Genomic DNA, 24,186 nt, shown 5'->3' with positions numbered 1-24,186 from the left:
ATCCTTACGTATAATCGTAATTTTAACGAAGAAATAGAATTGGTAGTGCGATGAAACAAAATTTATCAGATAATTTCCAAAAATTAAAAGAATTATTATAAAATTACGGTTATAATAAAACAAACAAGGTAGTAGAATTAAATAAAAAATTAAATATTGGATGATTCATCTTAATCTGTCCATACAGTTATCTTCCAATTAGAAAAAAATATTTCAAATAGAATTTACACTGTTTCGAAGGAATATCAAATTTTTATCTAGATAGAGATGTTTTTGAAATTTCAAAGAATCTTTTCTTCTTTTCAACAGACGTACGTATCAATAAACTTCTTAACAAGCTATAAATGAAATAAAAAGGTGTGCCTAGCGTCTGAAACAAATTCACTGATATGTTGATTTTTTAATGCCGGTCAAGACTGTTTATTATAAAAATTGATGATTGTCAACGATAAAGCAGCAGATAGTAAACGAGGAAAGAAACTGGTTCAAAATCCTAAAACGAACCTGTCCAACGTGTTTCAAAATTAAATATCACATTAGCATGCTGAAAAAAGAGCAAACTGCACAATCGTAAAAATGTTTATTCGTTGAAACGTAACATAGCAATCGTCCACTTTCACGCGGCCAGTGACGTGCAACAAAAATGTGAGATTTTTATTTCTATCATTTATGCAAACGGGAACATAAATGATCGCGTGTGAAACACGATGATGTTGTTGTTGCTGCACGATGCTGGTGAACAACGCAAGAGTAGCAACACCGTATAATAACATTCCGAGAAATTGTTTCGAGCCGGCAAACAAATAGTTGCCCATCGAGATTCGAGTGATATCATCTCGCAGGCTCGAGAAATGATCTCATCGCACCTACATATTCGCAGTTAAGTAGAAATACCGCGGAAATCTCAAGATATTTTGCAAACGCATCTCTCTTTGCGAATGAACGGCACATTTTCTCCGGTTTCCATGGCCGCAACGTTCTTTCGTGCGATTAACGCACTCGTCTAGTTGTCTTCTTGCGTCATTTTTGATGGATGATCAACATTAATGCCTAGTCTATCTGTTTATACTTCGTTATTTGTTTACCATTTATGCAGAATATTATGAGCTATGGTAATAATTTAATATCGATTCGCTAGCCACTCATTTCTGAACTTGGTAAGAATTATGGAATTTCATCAGATTATAAAGTAATTTCATTCTGATACTTGTTGCCTGAGAATAATGATTGATTAACGTTTCAAGTTATTCAACTGTGTTTTCGTAATTTAATTTGGTAAAAGACTGAGTAGCTTTTTTGCTTTATTTATATTGTAATATTATATAGTAATTGATTACATTATAAATTATAGGAATTTATATTGTAATAGTAGTGGTTTTATGTCTGTAAGAGTAATGTTTAAGAATTTCTGCCGCTTAAGACAAGAAACAGCGAGAGTGATTTGGGAGATTATGATTGAAGTGAAACTGTAGGATTTCATGGAGGATAAATGTAGTTTACAGAGTATTAAAGAAGATTTATTCTCTTTCATTTGAAAAGTCACTTTTCGTATCGCGCTTGCTATCGAACGTCGCTAGAACGACTTCGTTTTTGTTTGCGGTGAAAGCTCATTAGATAACGCTAAGAGCAGTTGATTCGCCTGAGAAACCCATCAAGATTATTTAACCGTCCACTTTGTCGTTCATACCTCGTGTTAAAAGTAAATTCCCTTAATATCGAAGAAATTCTGTTGAAATTAGATAAATTGAATATCTTTTTATTACCACACACGTTATCCCTCCGTATATTTTTCCATTAAACTCTAATGTTAACGTACACGTAAACGACGAATATTAAAAAACACCTTCACCTTACATAAACGAACGTATCAGCTAAAAAACCCTACCAGAAATTCAAAGGGATGTAATCTCTCGTCCGTCCATTTAAAAATTATCCGCCAGCGGTTTAATGGTTTCGCATTGGCGAAAATTGGATGGCTCACGCGTAGGTACGTCACGTTCGTGACAATTGCCATGGCACTATTAATGTAAATTGCCGCGAAACGGGTTAAGCTGGTCTCAATGACGGATGCTCTTAATTGCCAATGGACTGGGTAACGCTTACGATTGCGTTTTTCCGAGTGAAAACGCCGATAGAGAAAAAACACCGACCTAGCCGTGTATGGAGACGCGCCAACAGGCCAGTGAAAGTCGTTTTGAACGAAATCGCCGGCGGTTCGTACACTTTGCTAGCCAACGTGTCGCACAATACCACTACTACTGGTGCTGGCCGTCCTCTCATCGAGCTTCCAGCATAAAAGTCAGTTGTTTAGTAGCGCTCCAGCTCCAGAGGCTTCGTCTTGGTTCGCGTGCCACTCCTTTAGTGTCTTCTTCGTGCATCTAGTCTCGTTCACCTGACGCTCTACTCTTCGATATCCACCGACACTTCGTGATTAGAGATCGACGTTCTTCTGTGCGCTTTCCGTGAGTAAGTAATTGGATTTTAGTGAAGATATGACAAAGTATAGAAAAGATATTGTACGAAATGTTAGAAAACTTCAAGTTCTAATGTTTGAGGACTTTGAGGTTCGTTTGGGGTTGAAGCTTTGGTTGTAGAGTAGTAACTTGAATATATCTATCTTGTAAGAGAATGATTGGAAGGTGATTCTTTTGTATTGTTTTATTTTTGTAGCATTCGTATTATCCAATATATTTTACAATGTAATTTTTTGGAAATTCACTTGAAAGATGAGCTAAAATTCGTCACTTGCAAGATGCACTCATGCCGGTTTTTCATCGAACTTCTTATTTGAAACGATATAATACGTAATGTATAATAGAAACGAATCGTCAAATTAGGAATGTTTTACGTTGTAAGAGAATTTTTTAAATAATTTAGTTGATGTTGAATCAGGATGTTTAATTGAAATCCTCATTTAGGAATCATAATCGTAAAATAATTCGGTGGTTTTTTCCAGTGTAGTCGTTCAAGGTTAATTTAATACATCTAGCAGATTGAATGGAAGACCGATCTTAACTTTGATACTTTGTACTGTTACGTCGCATTTAACAGGACTATATTAGTGGAATAATAAATACGCGACTGTGTGCTAATTTTTGTTAAAACGTTTCTACGTTTTGAAAGAGATTTTCTTCTCTTTGCCATTGATACATTATTTTCAAGTTGCTTATATTATATCCGAACGATCAAAGTATAATTAATACTTCAAACATGGGGGAAGATCGATAAATTGAATGAAAGCAGGGATAAAATATGTGAAATATTAAACGTGGACATTTAATTGTTTCCAATACTATTCTCTCCGAAGTATCATCGTGGATTGATTATTTTATCGCTAATCAGTATCACATTGATCAATTTCGGAATATTCGTTATTCCATTATCAGAATATTCACCTATTCTATTGCGAGATATCTACATCGGGATGACAATTCACGAAAATTCATCACATGCTTGTGTGAAAATTTTGTCGTGGCTATTCGTAATAGAATATCCATTATTTGTATAAATAATAGGAAAACGTTAATTGAAGCAAACAAACTGTTATGTTATAGATTAGGAACTTTAATGGAATATATATAGGAACATTTAAATAACAGATTGCAAATAACGCAGATTCCATTATATTTATAATTGCATTATATAGGTATCGATTATTTTGCTTTATTGTACGTATAACATTTATATTGAAATATTTATTTTAGAAGAAACGAGTATTTTCGTTCGAATTAGCAATATACCAAAAATTAACCAAACACGATTCTTTCATTCTTCAATTTCCATTAATAATCTTTTTCTTTAAACTGGTAATACATTCTACAAATGATAGTGCATTCAAATTAGGGGCATAATAAATGAGTATTCGCAGTACTTTTACTTTTTTCTGCTATGTTACTCTATTATATATATATGTACACCTGAGCGTATATTCCTTTTTAAACCTCCAATCATCCCACGGCATTCCGTCAGAATTTGTATATTTTTTTTTTCATAAAAAATTATTAAACTCACAAGTTATTTAGAAACGCTAAGCAAGGACTATGGTTATTCTTTCATTTTCCACTTTCTCGTTGCTAAACATCTCATGAATAATTACTAAAATATTTTCCGAATCACTAAACATTCAAATTAGCAGCATAGCAGGCAATCAGTTACCATTCTATTATTTCGAAACTACTAACTCTGCAAATGGAAAACAATACTACCAATAGACCCTTCACAATTAGTTGCATATATTATTTTCGCATAACTCGCTAACAAATATTTTCTAAAAAAAAAAGAATTAAAAATATTACATTAAATCAATCCCTATCTTTTTATTGTTCAATAATTCTAAAATCTTCAAAAATCTGGTGAAAATTATTCAAACGAAATTCTTCCACAAAATCGCTCTGAGAACGATTCACAACAAATTCATTCACAAATCTCATAACTATTGTTCTGTTATTCTCTGCTCTCATTTCTATCACTAATCGATCGCCTAGATAAAATAACGTTATGTTGCAGAGCGCGTTGCGATAATTGCTCGACACCATTGTATTGAATAGTCGTGGAAGAAAAGTGCAGTTAATTAACGACCGACCAATGTTTGATCGACTCGGTGATTTCGCACGGTAGTTATTGTAGCAATCGATGAGACATAACAGGCGGTCGCACTACGGAATTTTCGCGTTGATTAATTGTCCAAATGCCTCGATCTATGAAATGACTGGCTTCCTGTCCGAGTACCGGTGATTTCGTTGATTTAATTTGGACGGTGGACAGGCTAGGTCGGCCAGCGCGTGTTATTATTACCGAAACGGGCGTTCTCCGCGTTCTATGGCTCGATACGCACCACGTAGCGATCCATGATCGCCGATAAAAGCGAACACACCCTGACGCTATATTTGTAAGTCACGTACGAGTACCGGAAGATCGCGTCGGGCATCGCTGACCTACGGCAACCGACTTCGAGTTGGTCGTGGGTAAAGAATTCTTCTTAGAAGCGATGGTGATGAACGGACTAAGGATGTTTATGCAAATTTATAGCTTCATGAACGCGGGTAAAATGAAACTTACCTACGCACAGATTTCATTTATTTATTAAATATCATAACGAATATTATGCTTTGGGTATTTTATATATTTTTGCAACTTTGATCTTCTCGTAAATGCATCAACATCCGCTAGAAAATGGTATTTTAGAAGAAGAATTTTTCATGACGCTTTCGGCGGTTGTACATGTAATTGTTGTCAAGAGTAGGGAGAAAAGGGACCTGTGTCGAACATTGAATAATAAATTTTTATCTACCTTTTTTTATAAATAGCGTCACTGCGGGAAAATGATCAGGAAAAAAGGAATAAGTAGCATGTAAGTGCTTATTTATTTTTCCTATTAGGTATGCTTTGTGACGTAGTATGTAACTATTTATAGTTTTACACAATACGTCGCATAACTTTGTCTATACGGGTATAAATATATTGTGCAAGGTAGACAAAGTCAATATCTTATATAATGTGTCATAATATGAATGAGTAAGTCTGTTGCTGAGATCGAGTAAACAGCAATAATACTTCAGATCTTATTTGGCGAGTTATTATTACTTAGTTATTGTTTTCTCTCAAGAAGTGATATTTGTCAAACATCATTATCTAAAATCCTTGTTTAAAGTTGATGTTTACCAAAGATTGTTGCAGGTTAACGATCACCAGCGATAAAAGTAAAAAAACCATAATCCCTATTCGACGTTTGTTTTTACTAATTTATCTGGAAGTTTATCAAAAATGTTATTAATATCAACGTATTTGAAAGTAATACATAGACATCTTTTATCACAAAAACATGATGTTTAAAAAATTGTAACTACGACGAATAGTTGACGATTATTCTCTTAAAGTTACTTTGCTAAAAAGTGAAGACAATCTCCAACTATTTTTCTTGCTGCTCTAATCGGCTGAACTTTCGATTTAAGTATTTAACTCGACACACTTCCGTCCATGAAATACGTTAATAGACGTGACCAAAGAAAACGTACGAGCATATACTGCTTAATGAGAATTAACAGCAAAAACAAATCTATCATTGAGAAACAAGTCAGTATAACATTTATCATTTGCTTTCTTACAATCGTAATTTCTAAAATAAGTTAGTGTTGATATCTCAATTGATCAATGAACTTGAACAACTTTCACAATCATCTCCATATCGGCTACACATAAAAATTTATTACAACTCAGCACAATATTCAACTTCTCTATCTAATAACTATCGTAAACTGATACTAATTATCAATAAGAACATTTATTGATAAATTTATTTTCAGAAGCCAAACCGATTAACGCCACTTTTTATCAATTTCCTTATTAAGATTATACTTAACATCCAATTCCGAAGAAACAGATGATTCTCATAAATTTATTCATCGGTAGAAAAATAATAAAAATAATAATATGTTAAAATTTTAATTTGTTTAATTTAAAAAAGTAATATCTGTAGCATCTTCGTTTTCCTCTATTTTTCGATGCATCGTATACTATTTACCAGCATGACTTTCAACGTCGATTTAAACGTCGTATTATTCAATCGAATCAGTTTCTTGAATACAAGGAACGCTCGAGATCCTACCCATTTGAAAGAGAACGTTCGTTTTTTGGCTTGATCGTCGGTAGATTGAAAAGTTGACACGATGACCCAGATCACGAATCTCGAATCAATACACTTTCACGATTACGGGACCTTTTGCGTACATACGGGCCAAATATGCTCGATCGGAGCTCTTTTGGCCCATTGCCAATAAGGATCTGTTTAGCAGGAAATCGACGCTCACAATTTGCATCGATCGCATTTTTCAAACAGTATATCAATTGTAATATCGTGGGACTCGGACAAACGCGAAACTACACGCTTAATGCACATTGTGCAATACCTTTAGCGAAAACTGAAGATGGTTGTCATCATTGTGTTGAATAAATCTTTTTCGGTGATTTATCTTTGCATGTTTATTGGCTGTTCGATTGAAGCGAGTCACGTGTACATCGAGAAAATCGAAGTTGATCATTAAAATCGTGGGTAGTTGTAAATTTAATAGTGGTTTATAGTTACGTTTGACTTTTAAATCAGCTTGTAAGAATATTGCAAACTTCTAACTCTTTCAATATAAAAGTCTTCTGCCATATACGTATTCTCCCCTTAAAAGTAACAGCTAGAGAAACCGTAGAAAATATTTCGCGTAGTGAAAATATTTCAGGCGAAGACATAGAAACTTTCCCTTGTATTATGCCCGACGTTTAAACAAACTTCTACGAATATTTGAAACTTCAAAACCTTTCGATGTAGAGTTTTCTCGCGAATCTGCATTTTCCTGCAAAAAGTAATAACCAGAAAAATCGTACAACTCGTAACAAAAATCCAAGTTTATCTCACAACGAACTAGATTTGCAGGTCTTTCTATTTTACGGTACAGCTGTACAAATCTATATATAGATATTACTCGCGAGTAAATTTCCACAACTCATTTACTACCGCTTGAATCAGGAAGAAGGAAAATAGAAAAGATACAGAAAAAATAAAGCAGATCATGATTTATTCAGATCTCGTCACTGTTGAAGAAGAAAGTGAACATTTCTCTTCGATGGAACGTCAAGTTGCAATTAGATTATTAAAAGCATAGGAAATGACCGGAGCATTAAAAACAAAGGAAAGAAAGAAAAAGAGCAGGAAGAAAGCACAGAGAAAAACGAGTTAAATTCGGCAACAGTACTTTCACGTCTCACCCTCATCGTCCGTTGAAAAGAGACGTTCTTTTCGATAGAACGTCAAGTTATAATTAATTGGGTGCATAAAAGATGGTCAGGGCATGACTGTACTAACGAGCCAATTAGTCTTTCAATGTTAAATTAATTAGGAAACGCCTATGGCTTGAAAAAAAAAGAGAGAGAGAACACGACGGTATTATAAAGTCACGTTGCATCCTGTATCATTAATTCCCTATGCTCGATGAAAATTCGAACGCGTGGAACGATTTTCGAGCTTCGTTTGCGACGTAACGGTCATTAAAATCCACGCACCCGTGACGGCTGCAACAACGGTTCCTGTTGCAGGATGAGCTATTTCCAAGCGGCCAACAGTTTAGTACAAGCCGCTATCTATCTCGGAACAACAGGTAGCGCGATGTCGATCGGTGTGAACACCGCGTTGCATAACCCTCGCGTTTCTGAATGGCCGATGACGCTTCGAAATTGGCGCCTTTTCGTTTTCAATGAAACTATTTTCCTCTTTTATCTTCTCTTTTTTTGTTTTGCTTCGGGGCACCAAGTTTGGGATTGTTTTGCAAATAAGATATTTATTGGGGAAATTTTTCAAATTATTTATCACTTAGCGGTATTATGCTTTATTTAGAGAAAGCTTCGATTCTTTTAGGAATGGAACTTAGTATTTAACTCTTTGTACAATTGCGACGCAACCAGAGCGAGAATTGTTGTTTGATTTTATTAAAAAGATAAAAGAAGATGAGAATATGAATGGATAAACAAATTCACGGACATTTATGATATTTACTTAATGATATAAAATTTTCCATATCAGAAAATATAAAAAATGTTCTAGAAATGCTGCCATATCTACAATTGGTACTATATTTGCGAATAGATTAACTTATTAGGTACCATGATTTTCATTTTGGAATTACAAACAAAATTTTATTTAAATTTTACAGTATCGAGGTAACATCTTCTAGTCAATTAACTATGTTAATACCAGATCAGGTAGAACGTATATATATCAGGTATTATACAGGTATAAGTTTACGGTCGTTCATCTCAGATTCGAATCCTGTAAAAAGTGCAAATTCATTTCTTACAGATGTACGTACTCGACTTGTTCTACTAGACATGTACCGTGTAAGTGCTTCTATTACGATGAGATTGGAAGAACATCGTTTTGCAACATGAGAAAGTAAATTACAGATTAGATTCTTTTTACTTTCAGCAAATAGGCTGTAAACGTCGATAAGCAGAATTCGATACTTGTCTAGTGCAAGATATCGATTCGATTAGATGTACATATGTATATATTTTGACAAATAGATATTTGTCATTGAAAATAAAGATGTACGAAGAGAAATCTCGTCATCGTTATATTCTTTCGTGGAAAATTATTCTCCGAGTTATTAACAGCATTTACGAAAATTAGAATATATCGTTAAATGTTAAGAAACTATCATTAAATATTGAGGAGCACAATCACTCATACAGGTTCAATTCAAAATAAATTGTAAGATGTAACGCAGATTTAATTTTAAGACTTTCCATTTTATCAACTTCGTCAAATTAATAGATTCAGGTTTAAAGATGATATTTTGGAATTTTAAAAATGACCTCTGTTAAAGTAAACGCGATTAAAATTTAAGAACATTGCAGCCTGTTTATAACAATAATAAAAACTTCAAAATGCTTTAAAATATCCGATTCAACTCGTTGAAAAATATAATTTCCTTCGTGTCTATAAAATAAAGTACCAAAGAAACTAAGAGTGACGTTTTGTTATAAAACCTACAGTAAACACATTTCAAAACTCGATGTTACACAAGCAACAGGAAGACTCGACGAACTTGTCTCTATATTTGGTCACATCTCGTTTCCTTCGGTCAACTTTTCCCGCCGTCGCGAATGTGTTACCTGTGTCCATATCGACTGCAATTGCGAATGTCTAGCGCGAACAGCTGGCAGTTGCTCCGTTGTAGAAGAAAGACACGAAAGGATTCGAGTTTCCGATTTCTACGCATGGAAATTCGAGTCAATCCGGTCGCGTGCTACGCAATACTCGGAGAAACTATGACGAACGTACGCACGTTGTGAAACTCACAGACGATTCTCTATTCCAGAGAATAAGGCATTATTGTTGCTTGAATATTAATATCACTGTTAGATCAGTCTAATTACAATTATATAAAGACACAAGATAATGGACTTTCTGTCTTATACGTGGAAGATTTAGTAATTTGTTGTTAAATTAGTTTCCAAGTACAAGATATTACTATACAATGAATATACTTGTGAAATATACTACGATAACAACACACGATATATCAAATAGTAAAAATCATCATACACATTTTGGACACGACATAATATTTTTCTACTAGTTTCTTATAATAAACGATCGTTGATAACATCAACGTATATTCCCCTAACTAAACTACATACTTTTACCATTAAATTAAATTCATAGTACAAGGAAATATAGATTTTTTTTCATTAGATAAACAGTTATTTTATTTCAATGTAATCGATTGACTTGCAGAATACTTGATTGCGCGTGGGTGGCGAATAATCATGCCTTGTAGTCGCTACTATAGATATCATTGATCCTCAATAACACACGCGAGTAATACACGAGATCATTGTGCAATATTATCTAGAAGTTTAAATATCCCAAACCCTTGACGGCGGAGAGATTACTGTACCTTATCGATTAACTTCGAAGTCCTCGAGAGTCTAAGTTTCGCAATTCCTCGACTGACCATAGAAGGTCTTTGCTTCCACTCCTGTTGCTCGGTTTATCGGAACTTGTCGATAAGTTTTGTTAATTGAATGTTACTTTAGCGACGCTTGCTTCGTGTTCAGTCTTCAGAATACGCTGAAAATTGTGTTCATGAAACAAATTATTAATTCTTATAGTCGCCTGTCTATATATTTTTCATATTTTACTGCTAACATAGGTAAGTTATATAAAATCGATTTTTAATATTTAGTTTCTATAATATTTTCAACGTGTACTTTCTATAGTATAATATTTGAATAAGATCAGATTTCAGAATATTTTTTACGAGAAAGTAATATTTAAGTTTTATAGGATTTTATCGAATGTGAGTTTCATAAAAATTGAAATTGGCTTTTCATTGTTATATTTCATTCATTTGTGTTTCCTTTTAGCGACTACGTTCTTTTACTTCATTAGCTATTATTTGTAATAATAATTTCAGTGGTATCAAGATTATTATTAATTGAAATTTATTTGATATTTTTAAATATTTAAAGTACCATAAGTACATTTCGTTCATAAATCTCTACAGTATTGAAGGTCTATCAACGAAATATTTAGTTTCGTAAAGAATTACGCTTACTTCATAGCCAATATTTCATAATTCAAAGTGTACATAATAAGCTGGAAGAATAGTTATACCATTTAAGATCCTCTCACGAGATTGTCCTCTACAAAGAAGGAAACTAATGGAGCATTCTGCAGACTTAATAACTGGTCTTTTCTATGATCTTGTACTTGTATTCTCCGCGATAATCCTTTAATAAAATTCAACCTCCACGGCTGTATAAAAGCATCGATTCCTTACTCAGCTGCCTGAAGAAAATTAAGATACTTGACTCTAATCTCCACAAATAATTAATAGATTTAACAAACAACATTTCTTATAGAATAGAAAATCTTGATGAGATCAGAGCTAAATATGGTAAAATACAACACTATTTATTACGATACTATGCAATGATCTGGTGCAAGTAAAATTAAAAATCACACACGATACATTACGAATTTCTTTCAAACTTGAACAGAAAATAAAAAGTGAATTCATCGTAAGGAATAAAATTAAATCTTTTCATCTCATCTTTATGAAAGTATATATTCTCTGTGCAGCAGCACAATTTTCCTGAAAACCGCGTCAATTAACACAGTAGATCATTTACGTTTCGTGTCACGTTAATTGATGGTAACTGGTCTAAAGTGTATTAAACGCGTTTCTCGGAAACTAGTCGCTGCTTCTTTTCAAATTCCTCTATGGACTATGTCGTGAATCTTGCTTCGTTCCGCTGAGAAATTAGTTTTGTAGACTCGTTAGGCGCTCTTTTGAGGAAACATAGACTGCTAATTGCGTGCACGACCTATTAGCGTAGGCTATCAACGCACAGGATACGTATATCGTCCCGATTGTGACCTTCTTCTATGGCCATTACCGATACCTAAATCGACCTAATTTCCAGACACCGCGAAACTTTGTGGGAAATGTAACCTGTAGAGAGCGAGCGGAAGTTTCGAAACTGACGACAGCCAGTTAGTCTGAAACGAAGTCTTTTGTTGTGACGCAAAGTTGTTGGCGCGGTTTCCAGTCCACTCACGGTTAATGAGCTTTGGGCGAAAGTGTTGGTGAAAGGGCTATGTCTCGGAGAAAAGCTGATATGAATTTTATAAATTTCGTTGTAGACTTGAGCAATACTAGTTTAGATAAGATAGTTGTTAACAAACTAAGATAGTTGCGTAAATTTAATATATGTTTGTAATAAACATGAAAGATAATCTCGCGCTTGGCTTGCAGAAATTTGATTTTTTGTTACTTTGATTAATTGAATTTGTAAGATTATAGTTAATTTGACAGATATTTAAAATTGCTTTAATTCAATGTTAATAAATTCAATACAGACATTTCCTGTATAGGAACAGTGAAAGTTGGATCAATATGTAGATGTTCCGAATCTATTTTAATAATTTTTAGAAATTAGGATCGTATGCTAAAAACAGAAACAAAGTTTATAGAAAGATGGATTCTTTAAAACTTTATGAGAAAAGCACGATGAATATATAAAGTAAACTTGCTTGTATTTAGAATTAAACAAGGTAAAAATAGCTAAATGATCGACATAATCACTTGCTATCAATACTCAAGATAAAAATATATCCTCCTGCTGCTAATTTAAAGTTAACATGAATGAACAGTTAAATTTATAACTTCACAAACTTCCTGTCTTGCCTCATATTAAGGCCGCTATCAGCCGCTTCATTCATTACAGTCTTTTACCTAAGTTTTAAGCAATTTATGTTCTCGTAAAACGTTTCTCTTATTTCTTCTCGCAGAACGTATTGACTAACTTTCGAGAAAATCTTGAAACTCTTTGTATACTTCTACTAATTATACTATCAATATCAATATAATGTATTTAAGAAAAGATCCTATTCTTCAGAATACGAACTTCATATTTAAGATTCTTCCCAGATGCTTGTCGATATCATTTTACCATAACCATAACCCGCGTTATTGAATCGTTAAAACTTTACAGTTTTAAGAATTTCAGGTAGATTTATGGGGGCGACCGAATAACTCGTAAACGTATATATTTCTTGCGAACTAGTTCGCGTTTACTTTCATCGCCGACGGTCCGGACCCAAACGACGCAAGTTTCCCAAACGAATTAGACACAAGGAATTTCTGTCGCGTCGAATAAAACGTTCGCAAGGAACGTCGCGATATATCGACTGATGCAAATATTTGAACACTTACGATACCAACTTTTATTTCCATATTGTGTGTCATGTATAAAACATTTGAATTTTTATTAGCACTGTAGAGAGACAGGATTGTCATGGTTATATTTGCAAAATTTAGGTATATAAAAATTGTAAAATATTTACTGTATATTTGGTAAAAAATTACTACACAGCATGAATAGCCATCTTAAGCGTATAATGAGTATTACATATTGACCCATAGAAGAGATATTGAAATATATTAATATAATGGATAATTGACTGTCTAAGTAAGGGAAACCGGCGCAAGTTGATGTAATGAAATTATCTACACGCTATATGTACATATTATGGCTGGGTATCTGAAGTTTGTTAGCCAAGTACTCTTCTTGTTGCAGTGTACATTTGTATACATAGGCGTTGGTAGTCGATACTCAATAGCTTTCGTTTCTAGAGAAATAAAGTAAATATTCGTGTTGCCTTTTCAATCTGTCTGGGGATACTATATAGAACTTTATATTACATAATTATGTAACTTAACATTAAGTCGTTTGAAAATAACGTAATTACGTCGGGTTCTTTCGCTTATATTATCTATATTCTTTTATGGAGATGCTTTTATATAATAACTACCAGGAGAATACACTGATACGTCTCCTTTGAAGAAGGCTGATACAGTGCATCAATTTTCATAATCGTAAAATCGTCAATATCAAAACTTTGTTTACTCATTCTGGATAATTATGAATCTCATCTATTTATAATTGTTCTTAATTTTTATAATGATAATAGCGTAATTCAGTAGCTGCAGCTAGATAAATCAGTCTACGAACCTTTTAAAAAACATTATTTTGCTGCAATGGATAATTGGATAAGCAATAGTCCAGGAAAAATTCTAAATATCTTAAAGCTGGTAAAAGAAAAAGAAATTCAAGAGGCAAGAAGAGAGGCAAGAGGCACTCAATAATCCTTGCTGACTAGTCAATGAAAAAAACGGCTGGAAAATGAAGCAAGGGGAAAGGATAATAGAAAACTAATAAAACAAGAAGGAGCATGGAAGAAATTGTGTAACTCCTTAATGAGAAATAACAATGATGAAGAAATTAAAGCCACAAGTAGCGGTAAGAAAAGTATAAATAAAAAAGTCAGTTAGAAAGACTCAATGATAAGACTACACCTGATGAAAATGAATCAGAATCGGAAATTGAAGATGCCTTATGTTTAACTTGTTTAACTGGGCCATTTTGAAAATCTGAGCAAGGTGAATAATGGATTCAATGCATACTATGTGTGGAATGTGGTAAAGACATTCTCAATTATGTATATATTAATTGTTACTTGGATTTAGAAAGTGATTATCTTCTTATGTTATTTTTAAGTAAAGATATTTATACTTATTTTATTTATGTATATTATATTATCAATGATTAGTTTATTAATTTATTTATTAATTTAAACAACAACACGAGTATATTTCGGTCAATAAAAATGGTTATTAAGAATAACAATGAGATTATATAGATATCAAAATGCTCCACCACAGGAGATTTATAAAATAAACGTTTTATAACTTATTTCGCGTGTATTTTTCTGAAAGTTTAATTTACGACATGTAATAAGAAAGGTTCAAACTAGATTTCAGCATACTCTATTTACGTTATTGATTCAAAAAAAAAAAAAAAAATTGCAAAAATCAGAAACTGAAAAATGTATCAACTTATACTTCTGTAACAAACTTCTGCAGTACAATTATAATAGCCGAATCCCATAAAATAGTACTGATGAAATTTCGAAAAATGTTTTGCATAACATACATATTCATAAAAGGTGTATTCATAAAGTGTTCGAATACTTTTGGTGAGCTTGTGTAGTTTTCTGGACGAGCGTCAAGCAGCTCGCTTTGTTTCCGTTATTATTAGAAACAGTGACATCCGTGGCATCCAAATTTCGCGCGATTCTGATCAATTTTTCTCGCATGCTGTATTCGCGAGAACCAAATAGTCCGTCGATGTTGCGTTTTGTTTTCTTCTTTTTGCTTCCTTTTCCTTTCACTTTCTTTCTTCGAGGAGCTTTCACGAAGCTTTTTTCCAACGTGAGCCTGGCGTAAAATTATTGTTGGCGTGTGATTCGCCCGGATAGAAAACGATTCGCCTTTTTTTTTGTGACCGTGAAAGTAAGCAGGAGCAGTTTTCATTCGGCTATACAGAAATAAACCTGCCAAGAAGCCGTACAAATTAATTAGCGGGCAGATTTCTCGCGGCCAGTGAGAGCACACGAGCGCGTTATTTGGAACACTGAAAGTTTCATTCTAGATCTGATCGTCGTTATGCACGGCACTATAATTGATCTTCCTCGCTGTATTGTCTTCCGGTTATTCATCAGTGCAATGACGAATAATATTTGCATTGAAAGAGGAAAGTATGTAGGTTCAATGGAATACATTCTGTTACATCATAGTCATGGAAAGAGTGTGCTAATAATTTAATATTCGGTTGCATCCTCTTCGGAAATTACGTAACTCTAGGATTGCGTATGAGTAAATAGGGAGTTGGCGATGAAGCGAAGACATTGATGAATATGAATATTAGAAATCTGCAATTTTTATCTAATAGAATCGTGTTGAAATGAACATCGTATTTTGTTCGTTTGGAAAAACATGTATTTTAATTTTATACACATCAATTCTTAAATTCTGATACATCATCCGATATATTATTAACGATATTTTGAAAACATAAATAAATTATTGCTTGAACAACGTTTTTATTCGTATTAAGTTTAAAGTACACTAGGTTTAAAATCTTTTAAAAATTCAACAAAAGAAAAAGACATAACTTATCATGTTGTTGAATATGATCTGCGTATTAAAATACTTTAGTCATCAAATGACGTTAAAATAAAACGATTTTCGTATATACATTAATATGGTTTTATATAGTTTAATTAATGGTCACATAATAGCCAACTTCGTCTCAGTCATATCGATCTCTCTTACAGTTTATCATAACTAGAGATTAATTCTCTTCTTTTCTTTTGTGCAATTTGACGTAATATGGCGCTAATTTGATGCGAAAAATGGACTAGTTGACTCGCCTGTTAATAACAATAACAATAATAAAAATAATAATAGTAATTGTACTATCAAACTACAAAAACGTATTCGTGGTAGCAGCAGTTATTAAGTTGCCGTATTCCTGAGCGCAGGGGTGTAATCGTTATTAATGCGGGCCTAGGTCACGGGCGGCGGATCGTCTTTGGAGGCGGCTAGTTAGTTCGCGGGAAGGCCAGTGGCCGCGCTCGCGCTCACTATAAATAATCATGGCGCGGGGATGTCCAAGTATAGACCGTTGGGAGTTTGCCAGCCTGCGAGGAGGCCTCAGCTATTTTTGAGGCTGTCGCCGCTACGAGCGCTACAACGCGCGATAGACGCTCTCTAATCAAAACTGCACGGCCGAAGAACGACAGAGATGGCCGTTCTGTCTTTTCCGACCGCGAACACGGGCCTACGCAATACGCTCCCACCTAGCATGCACAATTTCCCCACTCTTAGCATACACACCGATTACCGGTCTTTGCGCGACCTTGGGTAGAATTGATTTATCGCGTTAATCATCTTGACACGAACCGGTGGAGGGTCCACGTGTTTCATCAAATTCTTTTCGATTACATATTGTACATACTCCGCATGAAAACTGCAGCTATATGTGTATCATGCGTCATAATTATAACGCTGTCGTCAGTTATTTATCACCTTATTAGTTAGATGATTTTCGTTGGATGGCTAATTTAGTGGATCATAAGGTCACAAATTATGGTATCATGTAAATGTAGAATGATGTTAGTCGTTAGAATGAATAATTTCTTCAACGTGGGTTGTCGCGTAGTATTGTACATAGTACTTTAATATTGTATAATTCATTTATTTTATTTGAAAGACAAACTCTTTTATGCTAAAAAATCTTGAATCTTCAGCTACTTTTAAGGGTATTGAATGATTCAATGCAAGAGCGAAAATGGTAAATGGTTGTTCAACTTCTCTCAATTTGCGAATCTTATACGTATATGGAGGTGTTTTGAAACAACCGCCACGAGTGCTACATCAACGTCAATACCTGCGCGACGCTAGACGCGCAGAAACTTTCTCCATGGGTTAGCATCTTGTATACTTCATTCAAACTAACACTCCGTACGGTTGATGTCAAACGACTTAAGGCGATAATTGAATGAAAACTTTCTCGTTATTATAAACAATTAGAAAAACTAAATAAATATTTCTTGCGTTTTGAAAAGCTATTCCATATCGAGTAAATATTTTGAGATTTCTTCGAATAATTACGAAGTATACTACGAAGTGATAATCCATTTCGCTTGTTCTTTGTTCAAATATGGTATAAGCGTCAAAGGGCGCTGCCGCAATCAGCCGCAATCGGTGAACTGGTCAGTGAAGTGTGCGTTTGTCGTGAGAAGTGGGTGAGGTATTTGATTACGAGCGGTTCACCTAATTTCGCATTGAAGGACCGTATCATTGTGGTTCATTGTTGTGAACGATTTGTCAGTAGTAAGTTTCATTCTTGTTTAGATGTTAATATTTGAGAGACGGTCACGAATCGCCGTTTAGCGTGGGTTGTCGATTTGGCAGATGAGTTGTCAATGAAAATCGATCCCGAATTATCTGGGGCAAAGGGCATCAGCCGGATTGGACAGTTGCCGAATTTAAATGCAACTTGTCGATTTGCTGATCGTTCGATCAGGAACATTGCCTGCGTGTACTCTTAGGCGTAGTGATGAACGTATTCCGTGACGAAATACCCCGTCGCTGATATTGTATACGGAAAAATACAATTCGTCGTTTCGGCTTCGATTTTCTGGTCATCCGTCGAAGGCCATTGTTTTTGTCATTCGGTTGTTTCAATCATTCATTGAACTTCACGTGTCTATTTATGCAAATTTAAGGAGAGTGAAACTATTTGTTAATAAAATATTACTGTTAATAAAATTTTCATCAATTTTTCCATATATTTAGTGATCAGTATCTAAGAATTCATACTACAGTTCTTCTATAATGCGGATGTGTTAGAATATTAACATACTTTAACAGTATTATAGCAGTTTTATATAGCATTAGATAATTATACTAATAACTCTGCTAATAAAATGTCACGGAGGCACTCTGTAGTTGATCAAGAACCATGGGAAACTTTCCAGACTTCTTCATCGACCAAAACTACCACTATGACAACTGCAGCAAAGCTGTATGGCAAGGATTTGAGTGAATACGATGATGTGGATGTGGACGATTTGTTGGCACAACTTACCCCAGAAGAAATTAATATATTAGCAAAAGAAGTGGATCCTGATGTAAGAGAATTAGAATTGTTTTTGCCATGTTTAATTTATAATAGCTAATATAAATATATTTCATACATTCTTTATTCTTATAGGATAGCTTTATGCCACCATCACAACGTTGTAGCTATGAATGTGACAAGAGTCCTACAGGACCGCTAAATCGCAAGAAACTTATTGAACACATCAACAAACAAGCTTTAGAAACACCAGATAGACCAGAATTAAAACCTTATGTACCTGGTGTAATAAGAGGGAAAAAGGTATTATTTTAAATCAAATATTTTGTTTTTAATATATTTGGAATGAAAAATATTGATATATATGTTTTTGTTGTATACTTTTAGTGGGTTCCTCCTCCTCAAGAAACTGCAAAAGAAAAAGAAGCAGATGAGCAAATTGCTATTGATCTTGGAGAAGAATATGAGCAAGCATTGTCTAATGCTACTCAAGAAGAAATTATTGATCTTGCTGGTGAATATAATTTTCAATGGTAGAATAATATAATTTTTAGTAATGGTAGATTTATTTTGACATCTAATATTAATTTTTTGTATGTAGCTATTCTTGGATTTCATTCTATGATGAATCAAGATCAGTATCATGCTTCCCTGTTAAATTCTGGCCAACCCGTTGGTTTGGGTTGGGATGGTGTAACGAAAGCTAGTCAACCAAAACCTTATCCAATGGAACCACCTAATGATACAGACGTTGATGCCACTATTAAACAAGTGCGAGAAGACGATACTTCGCTAATTGATTTAAATTGGAATAACATTAAAGTAGGTATATGAAACTTATTATTGATTGTACACGCACAGAACGTTCGGTATTTATGATTACATAATGTTATTATATGTAACATTATTATTTTCCAGAATATATCTGACGAAAAGTTTATCCAACTATTTGAAGGATTGGAAATAAATACACACCTCGAATCCTTAAGTTTAACAAATGTGGGACTCACTGATAAGACTGCACAAAGGTTGGCAGATGCCTTAGAGAAAAATTCTACGCTCAGAGTACTCAAGTTAGTATAATGCATTTTACCTACTTTGTATTGTAACAATAATCTTTATTAGATATAATATGCTAAACCTATAACTTTTTAGCGTGGAAACAAACTTTATAAGCCCAGCTGTGATAGTGAGGCTCATCAGGGCACTCCTTAAAACGAAGTCAATAGAAGAATTTCGATGTTCGAATCAGGTAAGATACAGTAAAAATTTTATATTTTTACATCTATTAATTTATCTACCAAATGTAATAAAATTTTCGCGATGATTAATATATTTTGTTTTTGTATTTAATATGTAGAGGTCACAGGTGTTGGGAAATAAAATTGAGATGGAAATTACACAATTGGTGGAACAGAATCCGACATTGCTTCGGCTTGGTCTTCACTTGGAGTTTAACGATGCTAGACATCGCGTGGCCGCACATTTACAACGCAACATTGATAGGAGTAAGTAGAAATAATATATTTATAAAAAATATTTTCTTCGTGAAAGTTTTAATTTTAGACATATCAAAATAATTTTTTATGAAGGTTCTGTGAAAAATTTTATATTGAGCTTAAATAAGAAATAACTTTATTTCTTTTTCTATATATTTTTGTATGCAGAATCATGTTCTTTACTATAAAATGATCATTTATCATTTAAATCTTAAGTGATATTCATCAAATAAATCATAAGTGTTAATGTCTTATTCTTGATATAACTTTGTAGTTGTATCAGAGATATCAATGATTCATTAGATCAAACAATTAATTTCTTTTTTCAGGTATATTATAATTAAAATATCAGTTTACATGTCTCAAATATTCATTTATAATGAAGAAAGTTTTTCCAGATGATTTATTTATCGAGGGATATGTGCCACATTGGAATCGTACTTTTTATATTATTCAAACAATTATTCTTACATTCTAAATAGACACGATTTTTTCCTGTCGTTCATGCTGCAGCGATATTCATACTGTTAATTTTTCGTTTAGATGGGAGCAATTGTATGGGGGACCATGGAGATTATATGACGAAATGCTTCTAACTCTTCCGAATCTGCTTCGTAGTCTTTCATAGCGCTTTATTAGCACATCATCATTCATCCATTCATCCTGCTAAATTCATTTATTATTTTTCTAGCTAGTGATATAGAGGTAATTATGAGTGTACCCATTTGCAATCAACATTTCTTCATACCTCTAACAATCTATGCGCTCTAATAACCCTTTCATCTAGCCACTTTGAAAGTTCCATTTCATTTCTCGCATTATGAAGATGTTGTACCTAGAAACTTCATCGACAAGTGTAAAGTATAATCTGTTTCCAATTTTCAGCCAAGTACAGGACCAAAGATTAAAGTGCATAGGCATTTAATTTGGTATGAGTCTGTTTAAGTCGCGAATATTTTCCATTATTGCTTATATATAGCTTATTTAACATTGATAAGCAGCAGAGCAGATGTAATCTTTGATTCATGCTTTTGTGCAGTTTCGCTTTATTTAATTTACTAAAGAAAATGATTGTTAATAGTATTAGTTTAGAAAACACATGAAAACACTATTTATTTTCGAATAGAAAACGATGAATTTTCAAGACAATGACAACTTCTCAACAATAAATTCTTCTAGGTCCAAATCTTGCCTTATGTTCACCTTGCAGCATGCATATCTTTCACATGCTTTCATGTTTCCAGTGCAAGCTTTTTATCTGTTTCGTTTTATTATTCTCATGTTCATCTCACAATTATAATGTTGAAAATGTTTCACGCAAATATGTGAAACGCCTGCATTGATTTATATTTTGTCCGAAACTTCTATCCTTACGAAATTGCTATAATAGTATTCGAAAGATTTTAACGAATTATTTATTTTGTTAGTCTGTCGTGTGCAACGCGCTAAGCTAGAGGCCGGTGAACTTTCTAAAAGTTTCGCTATCCCAGTAGGTGGTGTAAGAAACGAAACGTAGCGTTGACTTTTTATAGCGCAGTGAGTAATATTTGTGGGCAAGAAAGTCCTGTATTGAAAACTTGTCTTTAATGCCTGATTTTTTCGGCCAATGTACAATTTTCGTGATGCCGAATGTAAGTGAATGTCCAGATAAAATGATATCCTTGATTCGTAAATTAAATTATTTGCTTGTGATTGCTCATTTGTTAAGTGCATTTTGTACCGGTTTGATTAATTCATGAATAGACCTTCATGGTCTAAAAATGATCGTTTTTAAAATTGTTTGAGTCAGTAAATATGTTCGTATTTGTATATCCTTTGTATTAGTAAAAAAGAAAATGACCTGTACCTTTAACAATAAAATAAATAACTAGCGGATAATCATGAGCATTATTAGGATTGAGAATTCTATTCAATTAATATCCGATACTATAATGATATTATGGCACAATTATCATGGCTGTATATTAGTATAATAATTACCAATTATCAAAAATATTTACAGCAATGATAGTTATCAAACAATATAAACATAACAAAGAACTCTATATTATCTGCAGCACTAATAGCTGCGTATTGATGGTAACAGTGACAACAATGACTAACAATGACAACAATCTCTTATACGTACACTATTATTAACATTCATGCATCCATCGCACGATTTTATTTTAAGTTGCTCGCATTATCTCTTCTCTCATTTCAATCTGTCGCACACATCTGCTAAAGCAATAACGATAAACTATAGTATAAGAAAGTACACGAAGAGAAATACGACAATCTATTCGAACACGAACGAATCTTTCAATGCGATGATCAATTGATATGATAAGTACACACATCTCAGATTGTCTTTCCAGGCGGAGTCCTCAAATCAACGTATGCCAATGGTCCACACCCTATTTCGCAATTTATGGTCTCATTGTCGCGTAGATGCGCGTCACATAACGTTTAGGTTGTACGACAATTACAGTGATCACGATGAGCCCAAAGGATTACGATGGCGAGCCACGCCTATTTTAACTGATTAGGGATCTCGAAACGATCAATTAATCGTAATAAAGTTATCTATTTATGTCACACTTGCTACAGTCCTTAAATTTTTACATTCCAATCTCGTTTCAACAAATACAAAAATTTGCAACATTTCAAGAAAAACTTTCATACAAAATTAAAGCGAGAAATCACGTATATTTATATTTTCATTAAACTTAAGAAATTTGTTAATATCACAATTTCGAAAATGAATGCACGTAGTAAGCAGGATTAATGATGACGAAAAAGACCGATTTGGATCGCTTCGATTTCTCTTATTTTTTTTTAGTCGCCATATAGAATGGATTAGTTTGTATAACGATTTTACCACCCACCGATATGAGACTCTACGAGTCAGAGCTGCGATGTATACTTACGACACCTCTATTCTTTCCCAACAGTACGGAAAGACCTAACGCTGCGGCTACAGTTCCGATTCTTTAACATGAACCACAGGAAACCTGCCTTGATTCAATGAAAGGTAGCTACCCCTTAAGTGGTGGTCGATCAACAGATTGATGCTGCGCGTTTTTCTTGCGGCAAGCCTTAACTGCTCTTGTTACTTTGCAGCTTAACTAACGTTGCTTTTCGATAGATGCAAGGTTTTGTGCGCTTGAGAGGAAGACAGGATCAGTGTAAAAGCGTTTTGGGCTACGAACGATGTTCAAGTATTTGAGAACTTTTTACGGTTACTTGAGAGGTTTATAATTTCTAGGAAATTATGCTTTATGAGATTCTGTGATATAGATTCTTAATAGTGAAAGAGTTACAATAGTTTAATATTGGAAGGAAATTGTACTGAAAATTTTATTTTATTTTGGTATTTTCTACTAAAGATATTTAAAGTATAGTTTACAGTAATATATATATTATATTTTAAGTCTTCAAACTTTACCAGTCAACCATATATTGTAATTAATATTGTTTCATACGTTATAGTATAATTAAAGCTTTCTAGATTCAAAGATAATACATATGGCAACGAAAGAATCTATTTTTAAGAAATTTTTGTAATTTTAGTATCTGCTGGAATTCAATAACTTAATTTTCAATAAAGACACAAAGATTTTCTAGTAAATGGAAATTTATAAGAGTATTGGGTTTATAATTTTGAATGATAAAGAATCACGCGCCGTTGAAATTAAGAATGAATGAATTTATGTCAAGGAGGATCTCACAAAACATAGGATCATTCGTTGCATGGTTAGTATCTCGTTCGTAATGCATCACGACACGTTAGTTCGTAATGAAAGTCGAAAACAGAGTTTTGCGCTTGATCTGACACGTCGTTAACTGCGAATGGTGTTTGTAGACGAGCTTTAACTCTGGTCGACGGCCTCGCTCTCAGGATTTAGGTGCACATCCTATCAAACCCGATGAAGTCGTGACGCGTTAATTTCCACGCAAGCTTCCAGAAGCTCGGTTCACCTTGCGTGACGTCCTCTCGACGTTAAATGTCGAGCAGCGAGCGGTTTAACGTGTGACGACGTGCCTAGTGATGGGATCAACCGTATCGCGAGTAACATCGTAAAGTCTGATGAAGCATTTGACTAATTGCCTTCGAATTTTCCGTCAAGTATTCCCAACGGATACGTAAAAGCGACTCGAAATTAATCTT

General features: G+C 33.8%; 1 protein-coding gene across 14 annotated transcripts in view; it reads left to right on the top strand.

Annotated features, from left to right (window-relative positions):
• LOC100643331 (tropomodulin) overlaps positions 1–24,186 on the top strand; it is a 118,751-nt gene that overhangs the window by 62,213 nt on the left and 32,352 nt on the right. For 4 of the 14 annotated variants that reach the window (XR_007225189.1, XM_003397557.4, XM_012311780.3 and 1 more), the window contains 8 exons: positions 18,437–18,589; positions 18,673–18,840; positions 18,925–19,051; positions 19,139–19,359; positions 19,456–19,610; positions 19,693–19,789; positions 19,898–20,045; positions 21,464–21,572. Coding sequence is in view for 11 of the 14 variants with exons in the window: in XM_003397557.4 (XP_003397605.1) it covers positions 18,437–18,589; positions 18,673–18,840; positions 18,925–19,051; positions 19,139–19,359; positions 19,456–19,610; positions 19,693–19,789; positions 19,898–20,045; positions 21,464–21,552 (1,158 nt within the window). In the remaining 3 variants the exon portion in view is untranslated. Of the gene's footprint in view, positions 1–2,291; positions 2,467–17,443; positions 17,790–18,436; positions 18,590–18,672; positions 18,841–18,924; positions 19,052–19,138; positions 19,360–19,455; positions 19,611–19,692; positions 19,790–19,897; positions 20,046–21,463; positions 21,573–22,969; positions 23,050–24,186 lie in introns of those variants that run through there. The other 10 variants (XM_012311777.3, XM_012311778.3, XM_012311779.3 and 7 more) reach the window with 5 other exon arrangements.

Source organism: Bombus terrestris, chromosome 9, assembly GCF_910591885.1.
Source record: "Bombus terrestris chromosome 9, iyBomTerr1.2, whole genome shotgun sequence".
NCBI classification, from domain to species: domain Eukaryota; kingdom Metazoa; phylum Arthropoda; class Insecta; order Hymenoptera; family Apidae; genus Bombus; species Bombus terrestris.
This window is presented reverse-complemented; position numbering and strand designations above follow the sequence as displayed.